Raw genomic sequence first — 21,883 nt, 5'->3', positions numbered from 1 at the left:
AATTCCGCGTACTACGTAGTGAATAAATAATTTTTCACAGGTTGAACTCTACGTTTATTCGGTGTTAAAAAATTGAATTGAATGAACAATACAACGGGTGAGAGGTTTTTAACGCCTCATGGTGAATATAAAATACTATACAAATATCGAGTATAACTAATAATGCTAGACGCCTAATGCTGTATTTTCAATGTTGAACAATGAATTCCATGTACAGGATAGCATGTAAATATTGAAAATTTCATGAGATGTAGCGGTTGGATGATAAATGCTTGATGCTGAATGTTGAATATCAATATTTGTTGTTGAATATCGTCGTTGGGATTCTCGATCTCTCATCCCGCTGTGATTATTTTTGGTTCTTTACACGAAGGGACTTCCAGGTCAAATATCTACCGGCTAGTTTTTGGAATGCCTTTTGCACCGACACTTTGAGGTCTTCGCCTATTTGCTGGGTCCTCTTGGCCTCCTTCAACTTGTTTCTTACTTTTTTCCCATAAAAATATTCCAGCTTCCAGGTCGTTTTTGAAAAGTTTTCTATCAAATCCTATTTGCTCACTTCTTCTTCACGCGTAAGATGGACATTCATGGCACGCCTTGTCGTATCATTCAAATCTTGCGAATCACAGAAACCTTTGTCGCGCAGTAGCCAGCCAACTTTGGATTCAACGCCTCCTTTGATATTTGTGGCGGTAAGTCCATGCTGACTTCTCTTATGACATCGCTTTCCAATCCAATTGTCTCAGTATTTCGTTCCTTAGTTTATTCCAAAACCCAAATAGGAATGCGATGAATTTCGTATGCCGGATGCTAAAGATACCGAACAACAATCCCCTGTATGGTACAAAGTGACCAAAGAGTGAACGGCTTAATACCGTTTCACAAGGCGTCATGATCCGGAGGAGAGACTGCCGTTGCGGTCAGATCGCGGGCAACTAGCCCGGAGGCTATTAAAAGTAGTTGGGTAGTTCCTTGCGAGAAATTCCGAAACGTCTACTACCAGACTTACGATCTCTCTGCCCCCTCGCGTCGATCCTCCCACTCAATCAGTCACACCGTCAAATATTATACACATCGGAAGACACGCGTAGCCTTCTATCTTTCTATTAGCGTTTGATCCCTTTTTTTTTTCTCTCCTCTCCCGCAGCTATTTCTACACACACACAAGCACTCCGAAAACATACCTTCACCTTGTACTGTTAGTCGTCGTGTTTTATCGCACATCGAGCTCGTCGCTTGCTCCGGCTCTCTCGCTCTCTCTCTCTCTCCTCAGATTAATACCTCTCTGTGTGCGTTGGTCCTCTTGGTGTTCTGTTAATCCTACGTCAGGACGCACGAGTACCGTAATTTGCTCGAATTGTGCTATTTGTTAGAGCAAACTTTAGTTATGCTTCTCTTATAGAGTCTGCGATACGTGCGGCAGTATTGTACGTGCCTCTAGGTGGTGGACAACTCTTGACGGTTGCGAACAGGTTTTTGGGCAGGTATGATGCTCCGACCGCGGAATCACGAGGATCCTATCCTCTATTTAACCATGTGTCCTGTTTGTTAATGGCATCCTCAGGCAGACTTAGAATGAACTTAATGTCTTTAATGGAATACGGCATTGGATCCAATTGCAGATGCTGGATGAATTTGACCCTTTTTTTTTCTTCTCTTCGCGCATGCGTACGCCACAGTTTTATTGTTTTTGAAACTCAACTACTATGGAACTTTTTTACTTATGATTGATTGGCAAGAAGCGGGGACATTTCCTTGTCGCAATCCGTTTTTAGATCAGTCAAATTGTACGAAAATCGAGTAACTTTACATATGTATTATAGACGGGTACCTACATCCATTCATTTTTGATCCAAACCTGCACATTCAAGTCACTGATTTTTTTTTTTTTTTTTTTAATGAAAGCATTCCCAAAAAAATGGATTGTCTGAAACTTTCAGCTCTTTAGGCCTCTTCAATTTCGATTTATAAATTATCGAAGCCTCCAAGTTCATTATTTTTTGCTACGTCACCGTTTCACGTAGTCTGGACCGATTTTCTTCGAAAGGATCTTATTTTCTTCGTTGTTCACCGTAGGTCCCGAATCGTTAAAACGCCAGATCTAAATCATGTGTACCTGCGAATTCATAAATTCGACAAAATGAACGTAAAATATTGAGACGTTATTATATATACGTATATTACTTGATCTGTTTTTGAAAATTGTTAGTAAATCTAACGAAATACAAAATAGAACAACTAAATATTCGACCTTTTTCGACCTGCCTTTCAGGTAAAAAAAGTTGACTATATGGTTGAGTCGAGAATAAACATAAAAATGAATTCGAGCAATGAAAAATACTTTTTGTCATAAATTTTAGGACGAGTTGAAATTTGCAGTTTCATCTACGCGTCGTTTGACATATAAAAGAAGTTTAAAAATCACGAGTATGCGGAATGAACTGAAATTCTGTTCATTGTAAAAATTACCCAGTATCCTTAAAATCCATCATGGATTCAAGTTTTGTCTAATGCGCCAGGTTATAACAAATACGCAATGTTGAAAAATAGAGGATGGAAAAAAAAAACATTTGATACTTATTCGGGAATGCAGAGTTTGACACGTTGAGCAAGAGTGAAGAGAAGCTTTTCAACGTTGCACGCTTGACTCGTGCAAAAATTGACGACCGTGAAACGTTCGTTTAGTTATACATATTATCGCTGGTACATTCGTATCACACGAAAATACACACGTAACTATAACCCAAGCGCGATGGATTGTAAAAGCGAGTATAGAAGAAGCGTCCGTGTTTTGTAGAAGTTTAAGAGCCTGCTGCGCCAGCAAGAATGAGCTAATCCTCCTCTTCTCCAACAATGAGATACGTGTCGTCTGGTTTTTGTGCCCCTGTTTCGCCATCTCAATCCTCGGTGTAAAAAATCGCCGTGTCTAGAAAATTTACTTCCGTGGCTTTCGTTCGCTTCGATGTACTTTGTACGCCAAAGTTGCGCCTAAGCTTCGTGCAACTGTGAAACACAAAATTCTACCTGCTGTCTGCGTACAAACGGATTATCACCGCTCTAATTCCGGGCACGTGGTCGCCTTAGAAGACCACCTTTTTAAACATCGATTATACGCTCGTTTGCTCATCGTATTCCGTGGAAATTTTACTTTCGGTATTGCGAGTTGCTCGTTCGACCAGCTGTGCCAAGTCTTAGACAATTTTACGTCGATGCGCATGGCTCCGCAACGATTAATTGTCTTTTCGACACTTGTGCCAACACGGCGACCGCGTCAAAAGTACAACTCCGAGAATTATTTGATAATCGAGAAACCTAGAGAAGGCCGGAATTCGGAATTTATAATTTTACTTTAGCATTTTTCTTTTCAGCAACGCTTTGAACTCGTGACGCGGAAACTAATTTTGCGAACTACGCTCGTTCGTATATTTAATTCGTTACATCAGGATTTATAATCATTTTATATCACGCCTCGCTTGATTGATTAATCAATTTTCTTGTGACCTAAAAAAATGTTCATTTGACGGAATTTAATCTTGGTGAATGAATGTAATTCAAGTTTGATCGTGCTTAATTGTACAGACTCAAATTTATTCGTAATAGTTTGAATCGAATTAGCAATTTTTTTTTCTCGTCAGCAGACAATTACCGATTTGTGGGAGTGTATGATTTTTTTCCGTTGAATCTAAAAAGAATATTAGAAAACTTATCTACAATTATGCTATGAAAGAATTTGTCCAAACGTTCAAACTTTTGAAAATCTTGCCTGGCAATATATTCCATAAAAATAACGTGTTAATACATTTTTGTAACCAATCTTTTATTATATATACATATTCATTCTAAGGCACCGCGGAAGTTCAATTGTTACTATAATTTTTCATACTCGCTTTTTCTTAACCGCAAAATTCAAATGCTCGCTTACAAACTTTAACCTTGTGATGTTTTTCTTTATAAAGCGAATTGATCACTCCGTGAACATTTTTTATATCTCATTGAGTCGGAATAATTTATTCGGATTATATTTATAACTCCGGTCTTGGTAAGTTACCAAGAAGACTCGCTAAAACTCCCGGAACTCTTATAAAAATGTTGACTGCAGTACTTGCGATTAGCCAGTGATCCTAATTGGAATAAAAAACACAAGGAACTTTTCAAACGCCTATCGTGTTGAAAAAATGAATGCTCATTATCTCTAGAATCTATTCCAAGTTACCCAGAACTCTATGAAAACGCTCAGAATGGTCAGAATTCATTTTCGTCGTATGCAATGCGCGTGGGGTAGTATATTGTTCAATATTTCGGTAACACAACGCGGTATAATTCTTTCACTTATCAATAACCTTAAGATTGTTCCAGACAATTTCAGAATTGAATTCCGAAAAACAGCCTGATCGATTCGAATACAATTTCATAGTCTTCGAATTTTCCACGTATTTTCATAAAGTTTGCTAAAAGACTTTTCGCTTTTGATTTAGACGTTACGACGTATTCTGTCATACATTGTAGGTGTCCCATTTTCAGTGGAATGTAGGTCAAATATATTCTCAACAATCTAGGCTTCGCGGAAATATGTTTTAGATAAGAATTGTAGGGTTTCAAGAAGGAGGCGAGACATTTTCATCTACAAACTTGTTGTCCACGTGTCTGTTTCTTCCTACTCTCTAAATTTGAATGAGTGAAAATTCACTGATTCCTAGTTACAAGTAGTACACACCACTGATTCAGTGACGTTTCACTGATTTTCATTGTATGCGCACTGATTTTTTCCAGCGTTATACTTACGACTGATTCGTATTAAGAGACTGAATATCGTTCACCACTTCCCAAATTCTTCGAGTATAGATAGAAACCTACGTCAATTAGACCCGGTCTCTCCGATTCGATCGTCTAACGAACTAAACCGAGCCGGTGTTAAGCGCGAGAAACACGATCATCATCCGTTTGTGACCGTGGCAAAAAATGTCAGTTTTTTCATCACCCAGCTTATTACAGTCTCTTCTTATCTACTTCTGCCTCATTAGTACAACGCAGCGCAGGTTTCCTCGTTTTTTCGTGATTCTAGAAAATCGTGATTACGTAAAAACGAAGAAAGTAGGGCGCCCCGGGAACCCGAGAAAAGCTTCGAAGCGCGCCTCGGTAACCTCTCCGTCTGCCTTTGCGGTGTAATAATGATACACGTATAGATATACGCACGGGGCTTTTAGTGAGACGGCAGGTGTTTCCCAACAGGAGTTGGCTGCATCGGGAGTATAAAACGGGGGAAGAACAGGTGACGCGAAGAGCGCCCTTTGTCTCGTTCCTGACGGTGGACCGGTACCGGTTACAGAGACGAACATCGCTCGTCGCCGAGGCGCGTGCCTCGGGCCCCCCTTTTGGTAAATCCGAGATTCGAACCCCGACGAAATTCCGGCTTTGTCCCATGCACGTATGTACACCTGGGGACAATCAATCTGAGACTGCTAATGTTTTACACTAGACAGTTACGTTGGCAGCGCGGAGAGACCTACAGCGCCACAGTCGGCGGAGCGCGAAACTAACTCAATCTCAATAAGCGTAACATAACCCATAACCGTCGGATCTAACCTCAGAATGAATACGTATCGATTCGACAAGTCATTATCCCCGCGGTATTCTAAGGTTAGATTCGACGGTCATGGGTTACGTTACGCTTATTGAGAATGAGTTTGTTTCGCGCTCGGCCGACTGTGGCGCTGCAGGTTTCTCAGTGTTACCAACAGTGTTCGGAACCGGGCTCTGCTCGAGTCAGTTCCTACAAACATTATATCTTTTCCTCGGAGCTTGCAGCTAATGATTTTTCCTCGCACGCGACATCTTTCATGTAGCAAGATGTTGAGAGTGTTTTTTTGTTACCTGTGAAATAAAGTTTGGTACCATATAATTTACTCGGTTGGAAAGAAAAAAAAAAAAAAAATTCCAACGGGGTGGCGCGATATCGCGAAATTTTTGAATATCGATATGCTTTAAGTGAGCGAAATTTGTGCACATGTATGAAAATGAAACGTCTGTTTGGAATTTGTATTTAGTCGACATCTTTAACTCCGGCAAGAGTCTCGAAGTTTTTACTTAAGAAGTGTAAAAATACGATATTCGAAAAAGTTTTCCATTCGAAACTTGTGGAGATTCTAATTTTTTGAGATGTAAACAATCTTTAATCGACATAACTAATTCAATATATTTTTACACACTTCATGAACATTTTATACTACAACAAACAACAGCAATAACATCGAAAATAATAATAACGCCGGTCACGGCAACGTAACTCGACTAATTCCTGACCCAGACCATCTAGGATTTGATAATGCTTGCGCACATAACTTTCCTAGCCTGAAAAGTATTAAACATTTTTGTACAACTTTTATACTCGAATGGTTATTTATTAACGAATGTTTCAACCTGAAATATCAATGATATAATTCTCGTTTTTTATAATTTATACTTTTCTTTCGATACTTCGAATATACTGTCGTATAATCAGATGAAAATAATCTTAAGTCATCGTTAATCGTGGGAACAACTAGTTTTTTAATTTATTTCATCGATTAATGGAGAAAGTTATTTATTAAACTCAATTTTCAAAGCATATGTAAATTACTGGCAAGCAATTATCCTCAAACGTAAACTGTTCAACGAGTCAAATTTTTGCCGGTAATATTCAATTTCTCTGTTCGATTGTCTTGGAAAATACTATTTATTGACAATGCATTTGTAATTTGTAAATCGTACGGGTATAACGACCCGGTACATTAGTTGAAAGTTTTCTAAGTAAAGCTTTTTTAAAATTAGTGAAATAAATAGAGAACAAAATCATTTTTCTCTTGAGAAATGTCTGTAAATTATCATCACTTGAAACAGCATATTTGACATTTTTTGTCATAGAAAAATATTGAACTTGAAGTGGATAACGGTTAGAGGGACAACGTCTGCAATAAACATGCGTTGCATTTCGAAGGTGGAATGATGCTGTTAAAACTCATAAATCTAGCGGATACTTAATAATAAGGTGCTTTGCAGAATCCGTATCTGCCGATAATAAGTCCCTATCTAAACTTTTGGCAAATCAAGACCGAAGTAATGAGGAAATCCACTTATAGACGTTTATCGCTACAACAAAAACAGAACAAGGAATGAATGATAGAATTGAATCGAATCCGTAATTGGGTTGGGAACTGAGCAAATATCCCAAATTCCTTGCAATTAAAGTCATGTTTCTCCGACGACGGTGAAATTGCCAATAAAATGGAACACCGTAGAAATAAAATATAGATCAAAACGGAAACGGACCTCTTACGGGTGCGTTTCAGACGTGTAGCTTTTCCTCTTATCTTCCTTAACGACGACCCTTCTTCTACTTTCAGGTCTACAAAGGGTTGGACGTGATTACAGCGAAGGTAACCAAAGAAGAGCAAGCCATGGCTCCGCACCATATGCTCGACGTCGTGGATCCCTTGTCGACGTTCTCGGTCGTTGATTTCAGGAACAGAGCATTGCCTGTTGTATCCTTTAATACCAGCAGGTAGACGGACTATGATTGTCGGCATCACGGCGCTTCCTGATCGTGTGCCGATTGGACGAGTCATGGAGCTTATGATCCGATGATCAAGCTTAAGGTAGTAATTTGTAAATTTTCATCTCGTCCTTGTTATTTGCCCATATAATCTCACAATTATACACCCAGTGGGCAGGGAAGTGAACTTTTTGTCCGCCTCGTAATGTAGATGTTAGATTTGGTCCGTTTGGGTGTTGATTAATACCACATAATTGTCCGAGTGTTGGTGCACCTGGTGACACGCGGACTACGACTGCCCTCATATTTCATCTGCTTTAATTTCACCTGCCTCGAGTCAAACGCTACTATTATACATTTAACACAGCTTGAATGTCTAGGATAACTCGCTGTTAGCTAGATAAGCACGGTGAGTTTAATTTGTGTCTGGAGAAATTTATCGCTCTGTCGATCTGGACGTTATTTTTATACACCTGTTCTGTACGTATATATTATTAAAGCTAATAATGCCTCGATACAACTTCGTGGAAAGCCGTAAAAACATTCTGTGGGTACAAAAGATTTCAATTCGTCTCAAGTTTTTCGTGGCGAATCGTATCGATGGTTGAAATACTTTTAGTTTTTATCGCGATGCTTTTGGTACCTTGAAGAATTCAGTTAGAATTTCAGGATTATAAATCGTTGTTACAGTGAATATCATATTAATTTATTTCTCACCTCGAACTCAAAATTGGTTGAATATAAATCTGGTAAGGAATAAAAAAAAAAAAAAAAAAATACTGAGAATCCAGATTGAATATTTTGAAACTTTACGAGTAAAATGTCAGAATTGAAAATTGCGACAGTAAAAACTTGAAAAGATTCGGATCAGGGTTGAGGTAAGTTTTTTTATTTCTTGTGAAAAACAATCAACTCGGAATATATTCTGTATTTCCATATGCCGTACAGATGATATCGATATCCTCATCTTAACCAGTCGATTAATTTCTTATTCAATCCATTCTAATCTACTACGATTTCCTTAATAGACATAGATAGACAAGCTCCTGAGTGTCGAAAAGGTGCCAATAATCGTCGGCGGGACGAATTATTACATAGAATCTCTGCTGTGGCAGGTGCTCATCGAGGATCCAAAGGATACCGCGGTCGACGAGCCGTGTTCTTCCTTAGTTTTCGACCGCGGCGATGGTTTCGTGAATATGCGAGGTAGTGATGTTGTTAAATCGGATCGTGCGACGAGTGTTGTCGTGGTTGATGATGAAAATCGTAGTGCAGTGGGTGAAAATCGGGTGAGTGATGTGTGCGAAAGTGAAACACAGGAATACGAAAGTGCCGATATCGACGCCCCGGCTTCGAAGAAGATCAAATTCGACGACGCAATCAGCACCGACGAGCTGCACCGGAAGCTCAGAGAAGTTGACGCAACAATGGCTGACAGATTGCATCCGAATGACCGGCGAAAAATTATAAGGTCAGTGTAATGCTTGAATCGTGGTTTTCCTTTCGAGAGAAGTGTCGAAAGAAGTTTGTAACGTGATGTAACGATTCGTTTTTAGGAGTAATAATTATTTCGTAACTGTGGGATCGTCTCGAACTGAGTGATATATTTTTAAAAAGTAAAACGTACTCGGATTTTGGAAATTAAAATATTTTAAAGTCGTTATAAATTTTCGAAACAGTGACTTTAGTTTTGATATTTCGTTATATCAACGTTACTAACTTCAATCTGGTGTTCGTTTCATCGAACTTTTATTGGGTTCACCGCAACGAATCTGACATGCTGGCTTACTTGGAAGCTGAAACTAATGAGACTGAAAACTGTAGAAGTTATTGATTTCAATTCAAATTGGTTTATTTTGAATACACGAGCAGGTGTTGGTAAGAAGAAAATATTTCCTCTTCGAAATCAATACGCTTCCGTAAGGATGAAACGAATGTACGGCTAGCAATTACACTAATTGCATCATGTGTAAGAAACCGCGCACGAGTTTTTTGATCTGTATTTTTAATGGAGTGAGTACCCGGGTACCTGGTTAAAGTAAAGGTCAGTCGTAGTTCACCGGCAGTTGAGGGGAAGAAGGCTATATCCACAATGTCCCGGCGGTAGCCATCTATATTAATTATAATGCGGTATACCTACTAATTGTTGCGGCCAGGTAAGCCTCGTAATTGGTCATGCCTTGACTTTGCTGGTCTGATGATTTTCTCGAGGCTGATCCCTCGCCCGTCCCCTTGATGATTACCGTGCTGTAAAAATACGTTGAGAATCTGTAGATACGCGCATAATTCATCCATGCGTTCTAATATACCGACTGGATGAGTATCGCACTTCGTTTGAGTGACAATTTCTTACACGCGATGATTTAATGTCCTCGGAATCACCGGAAGAAGAGCGATGCGCTGAAAAAGAGAACAAATTTCTGTGAATTTTGATTGAAAATTACTTACGCCTTCGGATTACGGAATATTGAGAAAATATTCACACGTTAAGTCAAGTGCACGTGGTTTCAGAGATAAGCCAACGAAGAGCGCTTAGAGGGTACCGTAAAACCAATTTTGTTGGGACTACCCCGAGCTCGGGAAATAAATCGTTGGGCAACCCCTCGAAACGATCGATAGTGTACGAACAGTCGAAGTAAAGGATTATAAATGTCTCTTGAAAGCTCTCAATTAGCGTGAGCTAATGTCCGAAAACGAAGGAAGACATTGAAATATATAATGACGGTACTCGAAACTTGACTGATACGTGGTACAAACTCATCGGTAGTCATTGAAAAACAAAAGAGAGCAATTGCTTCAGTCCACTGGATCCAAGTCAACTTCTTAAAGGTGTCACTGGGAGTGGCGGAAGTGAAGTGAGAGTTCCCCTCGGAAGCTGACAAGGTTATACCAGCGATTTACATGTGATCGATGATTGAACAGAAAGTCTTTTCCGGGGGTTTGGAGTGAATAAAAGCTGTTGCCTTTGTTAGAAATCATCAAATTTGGCTCAATTTCGTTAATGAATGGTCAAGAAAGTTATTTGTCTCTGGTGAAATTTGAGATTCAGATTGATTTAACTAGCTTACACTTGCGCCACTTATTTCGAGTGCAATTGCCACGCGAGGGGCGAAAAACACACTGCGCAGGAAATCATCGCGTCACTTGAGGTCATTTCCAGGCAGAACTCGACTGTGAACCTTGTACCGGACATGTTTACAAGGAATTTAAACCTGCTCGATTTACTTTCAATATTCTAAAACTAACAGTGACTTTTCACGCAGCTCAATCATTCAAACGCACATCTAACGCTCGGTTACACTGCGACAATTGTCATTCGAATATCGCCAAAACGGAACATGTAACACAATACCGTATTCTTTGATCCCAAAGAAAGAGCGCTGGTATCTATCGTCCGGGAATGTCATCAAAACCAAATTAAACTTTCGCCTGAACCGACTGCTGTTCCCATAGAACCTCGGACATCGTCTGGGCACATGATAGACGCACCAGCAGCGACCAGACAACTCGAAGCTAACGAGCGATAGTCTAATATGTAGGATACACTGACCTGGAAACGTTCTTGGAGGCTCCGAAACCTTTGAGTTTATGCAAGCATCTCAGGTAAAGAGACGCAAAAGACCTCGAACTCTCCAATTGGAGATGTCGAAAGCTGTCCCCAACCATCACAATCCCGAGCTTAAGATTCGCCCAGCATCAAAACTTGGAGGTGAAAATTTTGTTGGATTCTGGTTGGACGTATTCGTCGGTCGTGTCTCGCACGCGGCTCCTCTTTTCAGGTCAGATCTCCGTTCCGACGACGATTTTAACGTCGCGTGACTCAAGTTATACCGTCCGATGGTGGTGTGGATCTTAGATGGCATTCAGCACGCGTGTGCGTGGTACCGGCATGGCACCGCGACACGTGGAGTCCCGACGTGGGCGGCGAGAGTGACGGGCAAAGACAGCCGGGTATCGCTGGGTCTAGTCTCTTCGCTAAAGACCTGTTGGAGTGGCGAGTGATCGGTGAATCTATTTAAGGGAGGAGGGAAGAGGATGCGTAAATAAATAAATAAACGAACAATGCCAAGGAAAGAGTGGTCGTCACCCAAATTGGGCGTTGTCCGGAGGTTGCACGGCATTCCATTCCATTTGGTGGGAAAAACTTGTCACAGATTTTATCGAGGAAATTCGTTTCCTCGTATATCGCAGAACGTTGTCGATTTGGCACTAAATGTCCGGTGCTTGAATGTGCCGGATCAATTTGAATGTTCAATATTGAACCAATTTCTGGTATTGTTACGCCGAGGGTAACGAATCACCGTTCAAGGACGCGGCATGTCTTTAAATCCGAGCTCGGTATGTCCTTCAGCCTAGTTTTGCGAACAGCCCGGCTCCTCGGCATTTCCAATATATCTCAGAGATATTGTCCCACATAGATTAGTCACTTTTTTGCAATTCAAAATATCATCAGGTTACGATAGGGCGAATATGTGGTTTGGACATAACGAGATGGATCAATGTTGAAGGCGTGATAATGTTCCGATTTACGATTAGAATAACTCTCGATGACTGCAATTCGCTTTGAATCACTCTGGCACTGGCGTTTTTTTTTTTTTTTTTTTTTCAAACTTCCTGCGATTTTGCATGACTCGGATCCATCCCGTTGGCTGCTGATCATTTTTTATTCATCGTCAGCCGTTTTCGACGAGCTAATTTTCACCACCAGATGTCTTGCGATTTTAGATCGTGACTCAGACTTCCGTGTGTAACCTAGAAGATTGTAAGAAACTTCCTGCTCTGTCACGAATTCGTTGCTGATGACTCGTTTGAACTGCATCCTCACGTTGAAAATCCCGTTTTTCTCCCGATAGTTTCACATAAATTTTGGAAAAGGTGATCTTCTTTCAGACTTGCCACGGTAATGGTATCGGTAATTTTCAGTCTATTATTACACCTTATTTGAGTTTTCATTAGATATTGGTTAAAACGTTCTTCTCTCCCATCGTCTTTCAGACTGAATAAAGTAATAAACTGGGACTTTTGAGTTGTTCTACATTCGGTTGAAAAACTTTTTAGTTTCTTTTTCAATTTTGCATCGTTTCATCGTCACAATCAGAAACGTATTGGGCGTTGCATAGTTCTGGTTAAATTCTTTTTTTCCTCCTCACGGGATATATCTATCTCCGTTTTTACTGCTTTCGTAAGTTTTACGCTTGATAGTCTATCGCCACGTGGCCAGCCAACCGCCCCGGCCTCGGTTACACGTGTTTGACCCAGTCAAGGACCAACCGAGTTACGTTCTCCAGTTGATCGCGTAAATTGTATTTTCCCACCTACTTTGCGGTGTAGAATTGGAGCAGAATTCGGCCGACTTTAAAGCCTACTTATGTCACCTCTTAAGAACGTTGATGCTTGGAAACGCTTCTGATACCGGTAACAAATGTTACAAAAAAGTCACTCGAAGACAGACTGCGATATCGCAAAAGAAAGGTTAGCGTGAAAACGACTATTTCGATCTAGTTCAAATTTGTACGATCAATTGTTGCAATTTTTTAATTTTATCTACTAGTTCGGATAATGTCTGACATTTTTTTTTTTTTCAACGTCGGAAAGGTGTTTGTAAAATGATACCGTGATCGATGAGTGACATTTTTCATATTCATTGTCCATAAGTCGATAACAATTTCTATCCCTGAAAATTTTAGAGAAATTCGGGCAACTTCAGGGTTTCTAAGAGGTGAACATCAAAAGTCTTTTGTTAGTTCAAAACTGTTTTTTTGACTACTTGATATATGAAAGTATTACCTGTTGGATATCACCTTTTAGTTTCATCATCATCATCGGAATATGTTGGGACAAGTGTTATAAATTTAGTAACGCCTGCTATTATGTAAGGTTGTAAACAAAATATGTAGTAATAATATAACAATAGTAATATTCAATGAACAAAAAAGATCTACCAGAAAATTATTGTATATGTACTGAAACATTCTTATAGAAATATGGAAAAATGTAACGGACAAGTTTTTATGGTGATATTTCGAAATTTCACTGTGATATTCTTTCCAGCGGATTACTTGAAATATTAATTAATATAAAAGGGTCATTACATTCTTTTTTAGCTTCGCATTGTGCTCATTAGGGTCGTTATTATTTATTTAACACGTCCACTAATTTTTTCGAATTAGGCTGGTTATTACTTATTTAAGTTGTCCATTAATTTTTTCCGTGCCGCCCCTCAAATCGACTCTAAATAATTAAAAAACAATTCCCTAATATTTTCAGATTCTTATCAACCCCTCATAGAGCCTCATGAGGCTTTTTTTCGCCATAAAAATAAGATTACATAACTTTATTTTTTTTTCTACCGCAATTTTCATGGAAATAATCTGAATCGAACGGTGATTTATCAAATACAATTAGCTCGTTTCGAGGATATTTCTTTCTTTCCGATAGCTTCATTTTTCAGTTATATATATAGTAGATTTCTGATAGAAAATAATTCTGATTCTCGGAAAAAAATATCCTCGGAAAGAGTTAATTATACTTGAGAAATCCCCGTCAGATTCTAATCATTCCCACTTAAATAGTCGGAGAAAAAAAAGATAAAGTTCAAAGTGATCATAAGATCCCATGTTATTCTTATGGCGAAAAAGTCTCGTGAGGCATCACAAGGAGTGGAGGTAAATATCTGAAAAAATTAAGGAATTGTTTTTGAGTAATTTGGACTCGATTTGGAGGACAAGCACGGAAATCATTTGTCGGGACTCTAAATAAGGACCACCACAGTGCTCATAGGTTTCATCAGCCTGGTCTTCGCAGCTTTTGGTCGCCTAGCAAAAGAAAGAATGAAACCTAACAAATATTTTTCTACCCTGAAAATCCCAGCTTCTTTTTGCACCCTTGAAACATGATGGAAGAAAATCCTGTCGTACAATTTTAGAACGACTCTCAAGGACTTGGCTTTTCGAGATACGAACACGTTTTCCTTGTTGCGATTTACTAGCTGAATTTCATACAATCCTGAGGATCAAAGTAACGACTTTTTCCCAAACGCGCATCGTTGAAGCTGCTAACTTCAACCTCGTCCGTAACTTGACATTGTTTTTAAGTCTAGGTGTAGAGTATCCACCGAAAAGTGCTCGACCTACTACCTTCCAGTAGGTTTTCATCCCAGATTATATTTGTCCGTTTATCGGTCTGTCTGTCCGTCCCACGGTCGGTTAGCCGGAAGGGTGGATGTTGGCACGGAGTCAAACTTTGATTGCCGACCGAGACTTCTCTATCTCCTTCTTTTCATCCTGATTCGTCTACGTCTACGTCGGCGTCGACTTCGCCTAAGCGCACTGCGACGTCTTGGGAACGATTTTTTCTCCACCACCACCACGACCACCCTCGTACTCTTATTCTTATTTTTCATCTTCTACCTTACTCTTCGCTCTCTCGCCCCGTGAACATGTCGAAACTTACGTCTTTCATCTCTACAGGTACACGTGTTGTTGATAAATGATTCGTTGAATTCGGTATTACAAAGTTGGTCGGGTTTCCTATCGCTTGGAATTATTTCTTCACGGTCTGATGAGCTATCAGCAGTTAGCGTAGATGATACCGCGGTGGAAAAAATCTGTGTCACTCTTCAAGTGAAGTTCATTGGGTAATTGTAGGAGGAAAAATTTGTACGACGATTATTGCCGCTGCTGGTGCTGCTGCGTGTGTTGCAACAACTTGTCTTCCGCGTATAGTGTATCATATGTAAATAAGATAGCAATTGGGAAATTATCACGAACATCGTCAAAGCCCCTGTGAAGAGGGATGTGCGTATCTGCGTGTATCCTTTTGTTGCATACACTCACACCCTGCAGCTATATCGACGAAGTACTTGTCGGCACAGTTGAGTAGATTGGCGTCCGTTCTGCGGAATTAGACACTTGGAAGGCCACTCACCGCTTCTACTCTTCTATGTTCGGCTAGAACTACTTCGTCCTTGAACCACCGTCTGACTGGGACTCCCCGATGGTAATGTACGCTTGGGGACAATGAATCTGAGACGGCTAATTTTTTGCACTAGACAGTTACGTTGGCAACGCGGAGAAACCTACAGCGCCACAGTCGGCCGAGCGCGAAACAAACTCAATCTCAATAAACGTAACGTAACCCATGACCGTCGAATCTAACCTTAGAATGCCAAGGAGATAACGACTTGTTGGATCGACACGTATTCTAAGGTTAGATTCGACGGTCATGGGTTACGTTACGTTTATTGAGATTGAGTTTGTTTCGCGCTCGGCCGACTGTGGCGCTGTAGGTTTCTCTGTGTTGCCAACGTAACTGTCTAGTGTAAAAAATTAACCGTCTCAGATTCATTGTCCCCAAGTGTACCTTCAACCAAGTACACTCAGATCTTCTTGTCTAGCTTAGACATTAATTTGCATAGGTTACATCAGGAGTACAGTGAATTCTTCTATATCATATATCGTGGCCGTCTACAAAGTAGAAATTTCATTCGCGATGTGAAATAATAGTAGCAGTGAAAAGAAACGTCCTGCAATTTTTCGCAGCACTTACTTTCCTTTGTACACTTCAATCAATGTAAGGTTTATTCAAGTTTCCTAGTTTTTAGTACGGCAATCTTATTTCGCCACTAATCCTGGGGAGAAATAGGGGAGTTAGAATTAACTCCATTGTTGGATTGTATTTCATTGACCTTGTACTATATGCTTATATAATTTTTTTTTATTTTTTTTTTTTTATTGAGCACTTCAAGCTTAGACGATACTTGAACCTTCTTCTTACAAAGTTACTTGTGTGTCGCTACTTGTACCGCCTAATGAATTCTTAGACTTGATGCCTGTTGGAAATAATTAATCCATTTCCGTATGAAATACACTATTACGTACACAAGTGTACGAGTATTATATCGAATCTTGCCAGAGGAATAATTTGAAGAATATGTTCATGAATTTGAGGAATACACGCATTCAGATTTCAAAACCTATTTTCTCCATGTGGCTTAATTTACGTAAGCTGGATAGTGACGAGTATTCGAATAAATACGTGATGTAACTCTTGGCCAAACTGGACAAAAATTTCAAGTCTTGACAGCCGAAATTATTCAACTATATGGGTAAATTTCAGGATTTAAGAGACTAAATATCGTCCGATATCTAAAAAATGTCTCGTTTTTCGTTGCTCGTCACAAGGGAGTTCATTACAATGTATCGTTGATATTTTTAGGGATGCTAATTCCATCGTTAATAAGCATAAAAATACCAGAAAAAAAAGATTACAACCCCCCCCCCCCCCCCCCCCCCCCTCCCAAAAAAAAAGGTGTCGAAATCACGCAAAACTGTAAGAAAAATTGAGTTTATTTGTTATTATTGAATGAAAATGAAAATTATTCTCGGTGTAAATTTTTTTGAGGCAGAGAGAGTTAATATATACGTTCGAGTGTTATCTACAGTTCTCCGCAAAATTGAATATGAGATCTTAAACGGTTGTCGAAATATTGTGACAACACCGACAAGAAATATACTTTCGAAGTAATCACTTTTGATCGAAGTCTTTCTTCGATTTTTGTTAGAACCGTGGCACTTACGCTTTTTAATAACTTCTACCTAAAAATACCAATAGCTCTTTTCATTCAGCCGAGTAGTAAAGAAAAAGGGCCCTAGAGTTCGTAGAACTAGACTTTCAGGCTGAAGCTTGGTGTTTTACTACCTGCGATCGGTCGACCCCGCTTCACTCCTCGTGTTTTGCTGTTCCGTCGACAGAAAATGTTGTTTTTACCGAAAAAAAAGCAGACAAGAATACTTGAATTATTTTTCTCACGAAACAAAGAAAAAAAAATCCTTAATATTTTCTAAGAATAAAATTTTTTTTATACTGCAATCTGTTAAATCAGTTCCGTTACACAGTCACTAAATGAATTTTGTACGTGCAATGATGTTTCAATTATCCAAGGATGTACCATACATTTCGACGTTCTTTGGAATAACTTATACATTTTAATTTAATGTATTGTCATTGAAGTATAATATCACGTACAACTGCTTGCACACTGTGACATAGATTGTAAATAATCACCGTTGTCTACTGTTAGAAAATAAATATATATTTTCTGCAAATGTTATTTAAGAACAGTAAGTAAAAACGGTTCGTTCCATGTAATTTACGCCAGATATACGAAGTGTAGCATCAAACAACCGTTAATATTAAACGTCAGTGAAAAAAGTTAACGGCAGAATTATTTCAAATATCATTTATAAATTAATGTTGCTACCGCTCAAGCTTCTCGAATTGCTTGGTTTCATATACCGATATGCTTAATTAACCCATGCCATACCTATTTTTCGCGACATACCTACAATGCCTGGGTTTGTGTTACGACATCCGATTCTATGTCATAACTTTCACCAAAATAGTCGTATTTTGATTTGTTGTTTCTTTTTGTTTTAATTAGATTAGTCACTTTGTCGAGAAATCCATCCCGACATTGACAAAGTTGCAAAATCTGGATACTTCTGATATATAATACATGGAAAAAAAATTTCTCTCTGCCTTTCACGGTTCAGCTTTGAGACTTTTAAGACTCCAGTGTAGCGTTCTAGGGTTAGGAAGATGAAATACTAAATCAACAAAAATCGGAATCTTTCTCCCTTTCAAACGATGGATCCTCTTTTAACTTCTATTTCAATTCAACGAAGTGTATCCATGCGTCTTTCCAACCAGCACATCAGATTTATTACTTTAGTGTCTAATGAATTATTCAAGAATCATGTTTTCCCAAGATGACGTTACGTATGATCCAATTCACTTTATGATGCCATGTGATCACACGTCAGGAGGAGACGAGGTGTATCTTCACGACTTACTCAATCCAATATTCAAGCTCACACGTACCAATTACGTGGACGAGGTTACTGACTCCCGTGTATATTTACACGTGATTGCCTCGATTGCGTACATTTGCCAGTTACGTACGTAGGCGTACACAGATTCAAAATACGTAGTGATGGGTAGGCTGTTCGTAGTATTAGATACTTAAGAAGACTTGGCACTCGGTGCTAATGGTTGCCATATCCAAGAATAGTCCATACTCACTGTTACTTCGCTTTTTTTTTTTTTCTCCTCGTCTTTTTCTTACCGCTGGTTTTCTTTTCTTCCTTCTCGACTTTTCAAAATTGCTTTGTACGCTTTGTGAACTGGTTTTATAAAGCACTCTTAGGAATAGGGCAGTTGATGAGATGACTGACGAACAAGCGATACGATGACATGACTGACAGCAATTACGAGCTTGTCGGAAGACGAAACATTCTTAGAATTAGCCACTCTCCTAATTAGGACAGGTATTGAGGGGGATTTACAACCGTGTATAAAAGCGCAGCTGAGTTTTATTTTGTCCATCATACACGCGCATTAATATGCGGATTCATTCCGGTTGCGTTTTAGTTGCATACGAGTAGATCGGTTGAAATTGACATTCGATCCAAATCTAATCAGTGTCATGGCCAACGTTTTTTTTTTTTTACTGTACTGCCTATGATCGATTGAATTGTCCGTGTGAAAACTTTCTTGCACGTGACTTATAAAATATATAACGTGTCATTCGCCCTGAGGCGGTGCCAGTTTTTATTTACAAAATAACGGATCGCAGCAGTGTTAAAAACGGTTACACCATGTCGTCGTCAATTTTATTACGGCAAAAAGAAAAGATTGCACGATTTTCTAACGATTATACGATGATAGGAATGCTGGATTTCGGCGAATATTACTTCAATGTTCATCTAAATTGAAACTGACGTCGGTAATTCGTCCATATTGCCAGTCAGAAGAATTGTTTTTTTTTTACTTTTTGATCTATTTATTCTAATAACTTGAATACTGCTGAACTCATCAGGCCCAAAATCTAATCAGTTCTGAGTAGTCATTTAATTCCGTTCGAACATCCATTCGATAATGGTCGGAAGTTATTATCTAGATCTTAAAACCTTTCATCTTTGGAATGTATGCGATAACTTTCCTTTCATTTTTTTTTCCTCTTCGGAAAAATGATGGTGGGGAAATTGAAAAATAACATCAAAAACTGACATCTGATTTGTTGGTTCTTTATCGGGAGGTGTTTTGGGGTTACAACTCAGAGTGAACTTACCGCAAGTGAAGTGGTAGCTGACAGTTTGCGTAATCAGATTGAACCGCGAGGAGGCCGGATATCCGTTCTTAACCGGATATGGCCTTTACTGAAACGGATAAGCAGTATCCTTGCGATCACAATGTAACAGTCTGACCAATTGGCATAAGGTTAAATGATTCTTGGATTTCGAAAGAATTTAAAATGGTTTCGCAATGTTGTTCGGATGATTTTCAAGCATCTCGAAAAAGTTTTGACGCTATTTTAAGATTCAGACAAATCCAATGACCTCAAACTATTTTTCAATCTACAGCTTAGACCGTTTTCCCACGGTTTTTCCATGGTTTTAGGAAATCTCATGGGAATGGAAGAAAGGTTTTGAGAAATTGAGAAAACCGATTTCGCGTGGATTTGCGGAGATTTGAAAACATTCGAATAACACTTCACCCGATTTGAAGTCACGGAGTTTAGGGACCTTCAGGGTTTTCAAACAGCTGGAATGGATTATATTGACTAGTCCGTTCCAGATTTTGGGGGTGGCAATCCTAGCGTGTGTTAGTCAAACGAACACCTGGAGTCAGTTGTATTTTCAATTCTGATGCGCTATGCGACGGGTGTATGCTCGTTCCATTCCCGAAAGCCCGATGTTAACAAAGATGAAAATTCATGACGACCGGCCGGAGAGCGTCGTCCAGTGCATCCCAATCGAAAGATCGTCAAGATAAAAACTACGGATCGAGGTGTACCAAACCCTGATATGGGCACCTTGGAAAGTATGTGCAGCGCATCGCGTGCACGCACTAAATAGAACCACGAAAGTGCGCAGCAGCTAAATCCTCAGAGTCCATTCTTTTGAATTCGGTGGTCGGGCAGCAGCTGTTTCGGCTCTGCGACGATGACATCCGGAGGTAAGAATGGCAGGTCGTAAGGTCGGAAGACGCGGACCAGGCGGTCCTGGAACCTTTGTCGCTTTTGTTGACGAGGGTGCGGAACGACGACGACGACGAAGGTCTCGGTTAGGTTTTTCTTTTTTACTTACGGAACAACAGGATTCGGAAAATGGGAACCGAGGAAGAGGCCGAGTACGGAGAATATGCGCGTTTCCCTTTTGTAACGGGATGCTTTTCTCGTTCTTATATCCTGATCGTAAATCCTGCCTACCCGCGCTAAACAAAAATTACTTACCTACCTGCTTACCCAATGGATATATTTCTATGTATATGTACCAATATGGTCAACTCAAGGACTTTCCTCTCACGCCTGTTCAAAGATTCACGAAATCCACGTTTCTCCTGCAAATTTTGGAAAGGCAAATTTTTTTCTTGTCTCTTTTATCCTATTCTGTGTATTCTTTTTTTTGCATGTGTCCTTTTCGGTAATGTTTCCCCGAAATTATCTCGAATTTTCACCAAAATCGTTATTTGTTTTTTTTTCCACAATAATGAAATTATCAGACAAGTAATTTATCTTATAAACCATACTTGGTTTCTACAAGGAATTAAGCACCTTTACATAGCTTGAAGATACAGCACTTATAGATGTTTTTTTTAACATGAACTCAGTGGGTTTAATTGGAACTATACAGTTTATTTACGATGTTCTTACATTTGTATTCAAGCAACCGTATTCCGCATTCGTCATTCTGTTTGCAAAGAACGATGTGAAATTTTAGTTTTGAAGATTATCGAGGTTTACCAAGTCCTGGATTTGTTTTGAAATTATAGAGAGCAATTTCTTGCTAAAAATTATAGCGATAATCAAACAAAAATGCAAAAGGTGGTTAGGTATTTGAAAATAAGTATTTCAAAAATGTGCAATCCACGTTGCGAATCATCACAGAGCAATGGAATTCCAATAATGGCTAATAGCGTGAATGAACGTTATTGGAACTGAACGTATAATTATTGGTATATCAATTTAAGAATAATCAGAAGTGAAAGTCTTCGATGCATTTAAATATTTATTCACAAGACAAATCTTAAAACAATTGAAGCCAGTAGAAATAGTTAACGATTAATGTAATCGCTTGGATAGCACCCCGGTGAATTAAAAGTCACCCTGTAGATTGCGGCGCATCTTTTGGTTCACAAGGAAGTTGCATCAACACGTAATACCCGGTGGTGGAGGAAGGTGCATGCTATGACTTATACGTTATGGTGATGAACCGGTTTACCGTTCGGCGACTCCTCGGTGAAGAAGCAGTAGAAGAAGACGAAGAAGAAGACGAATAAGAATAAGAACAGAAG

The 21,883-nt window shown here is 39.3% G+C and overlaps 1 protein-coding gene across 2 annotated transcripts in view; it reads left to right on the top strand.

Moving 5' to 3' along the window:
• LOC124175322 (tRNA dimethylallyltransferase) overlaps window positions 1–21,883 on the top strand; it is a 116,856-nt gene that overhangs the window by 28,279 nt on the left and 66,694 nt on the right. For both annotated transcript variants that reach the window (XR_006869140.1, XM_046555434.1), the window contains exons 2-3: window positions 7,380–7,517; window positions 8,563–8,999. Coding sequence is in view for 1 of the 2 variants with exons in the window: in XM_046555434.1 (XP_046411390.1) it covers window positions 7,380–7,517; window positions 8,563–8,999 (575 nt within the window). In the remaining variant the exon portion in view is untranslated. The remainder of the gene's footprint in view (window positions 1–7,379; window positions 7,518–8,562; window positions 9,000–21,883) is intronic.

This window comes from Neodiprion fabricii, chromosome 2 (genome assembly GCF_021155785.1).
Source record: "Neodiprion fabricii isolate iyNeoFabr1 chromosome 2, iyNeoFabr1.1, whole genome shotgun sequence".
NCBI classification, from domain to species: Eukaryota; Metazoa; Arthropoda; class Insecta; order Hymenoptera; family Diprionidae; genus Neodiprion; species Neodiprion fabricii.
This window is presented reverse-complemented; position numbering and strand designations above follow the sequence as displayed.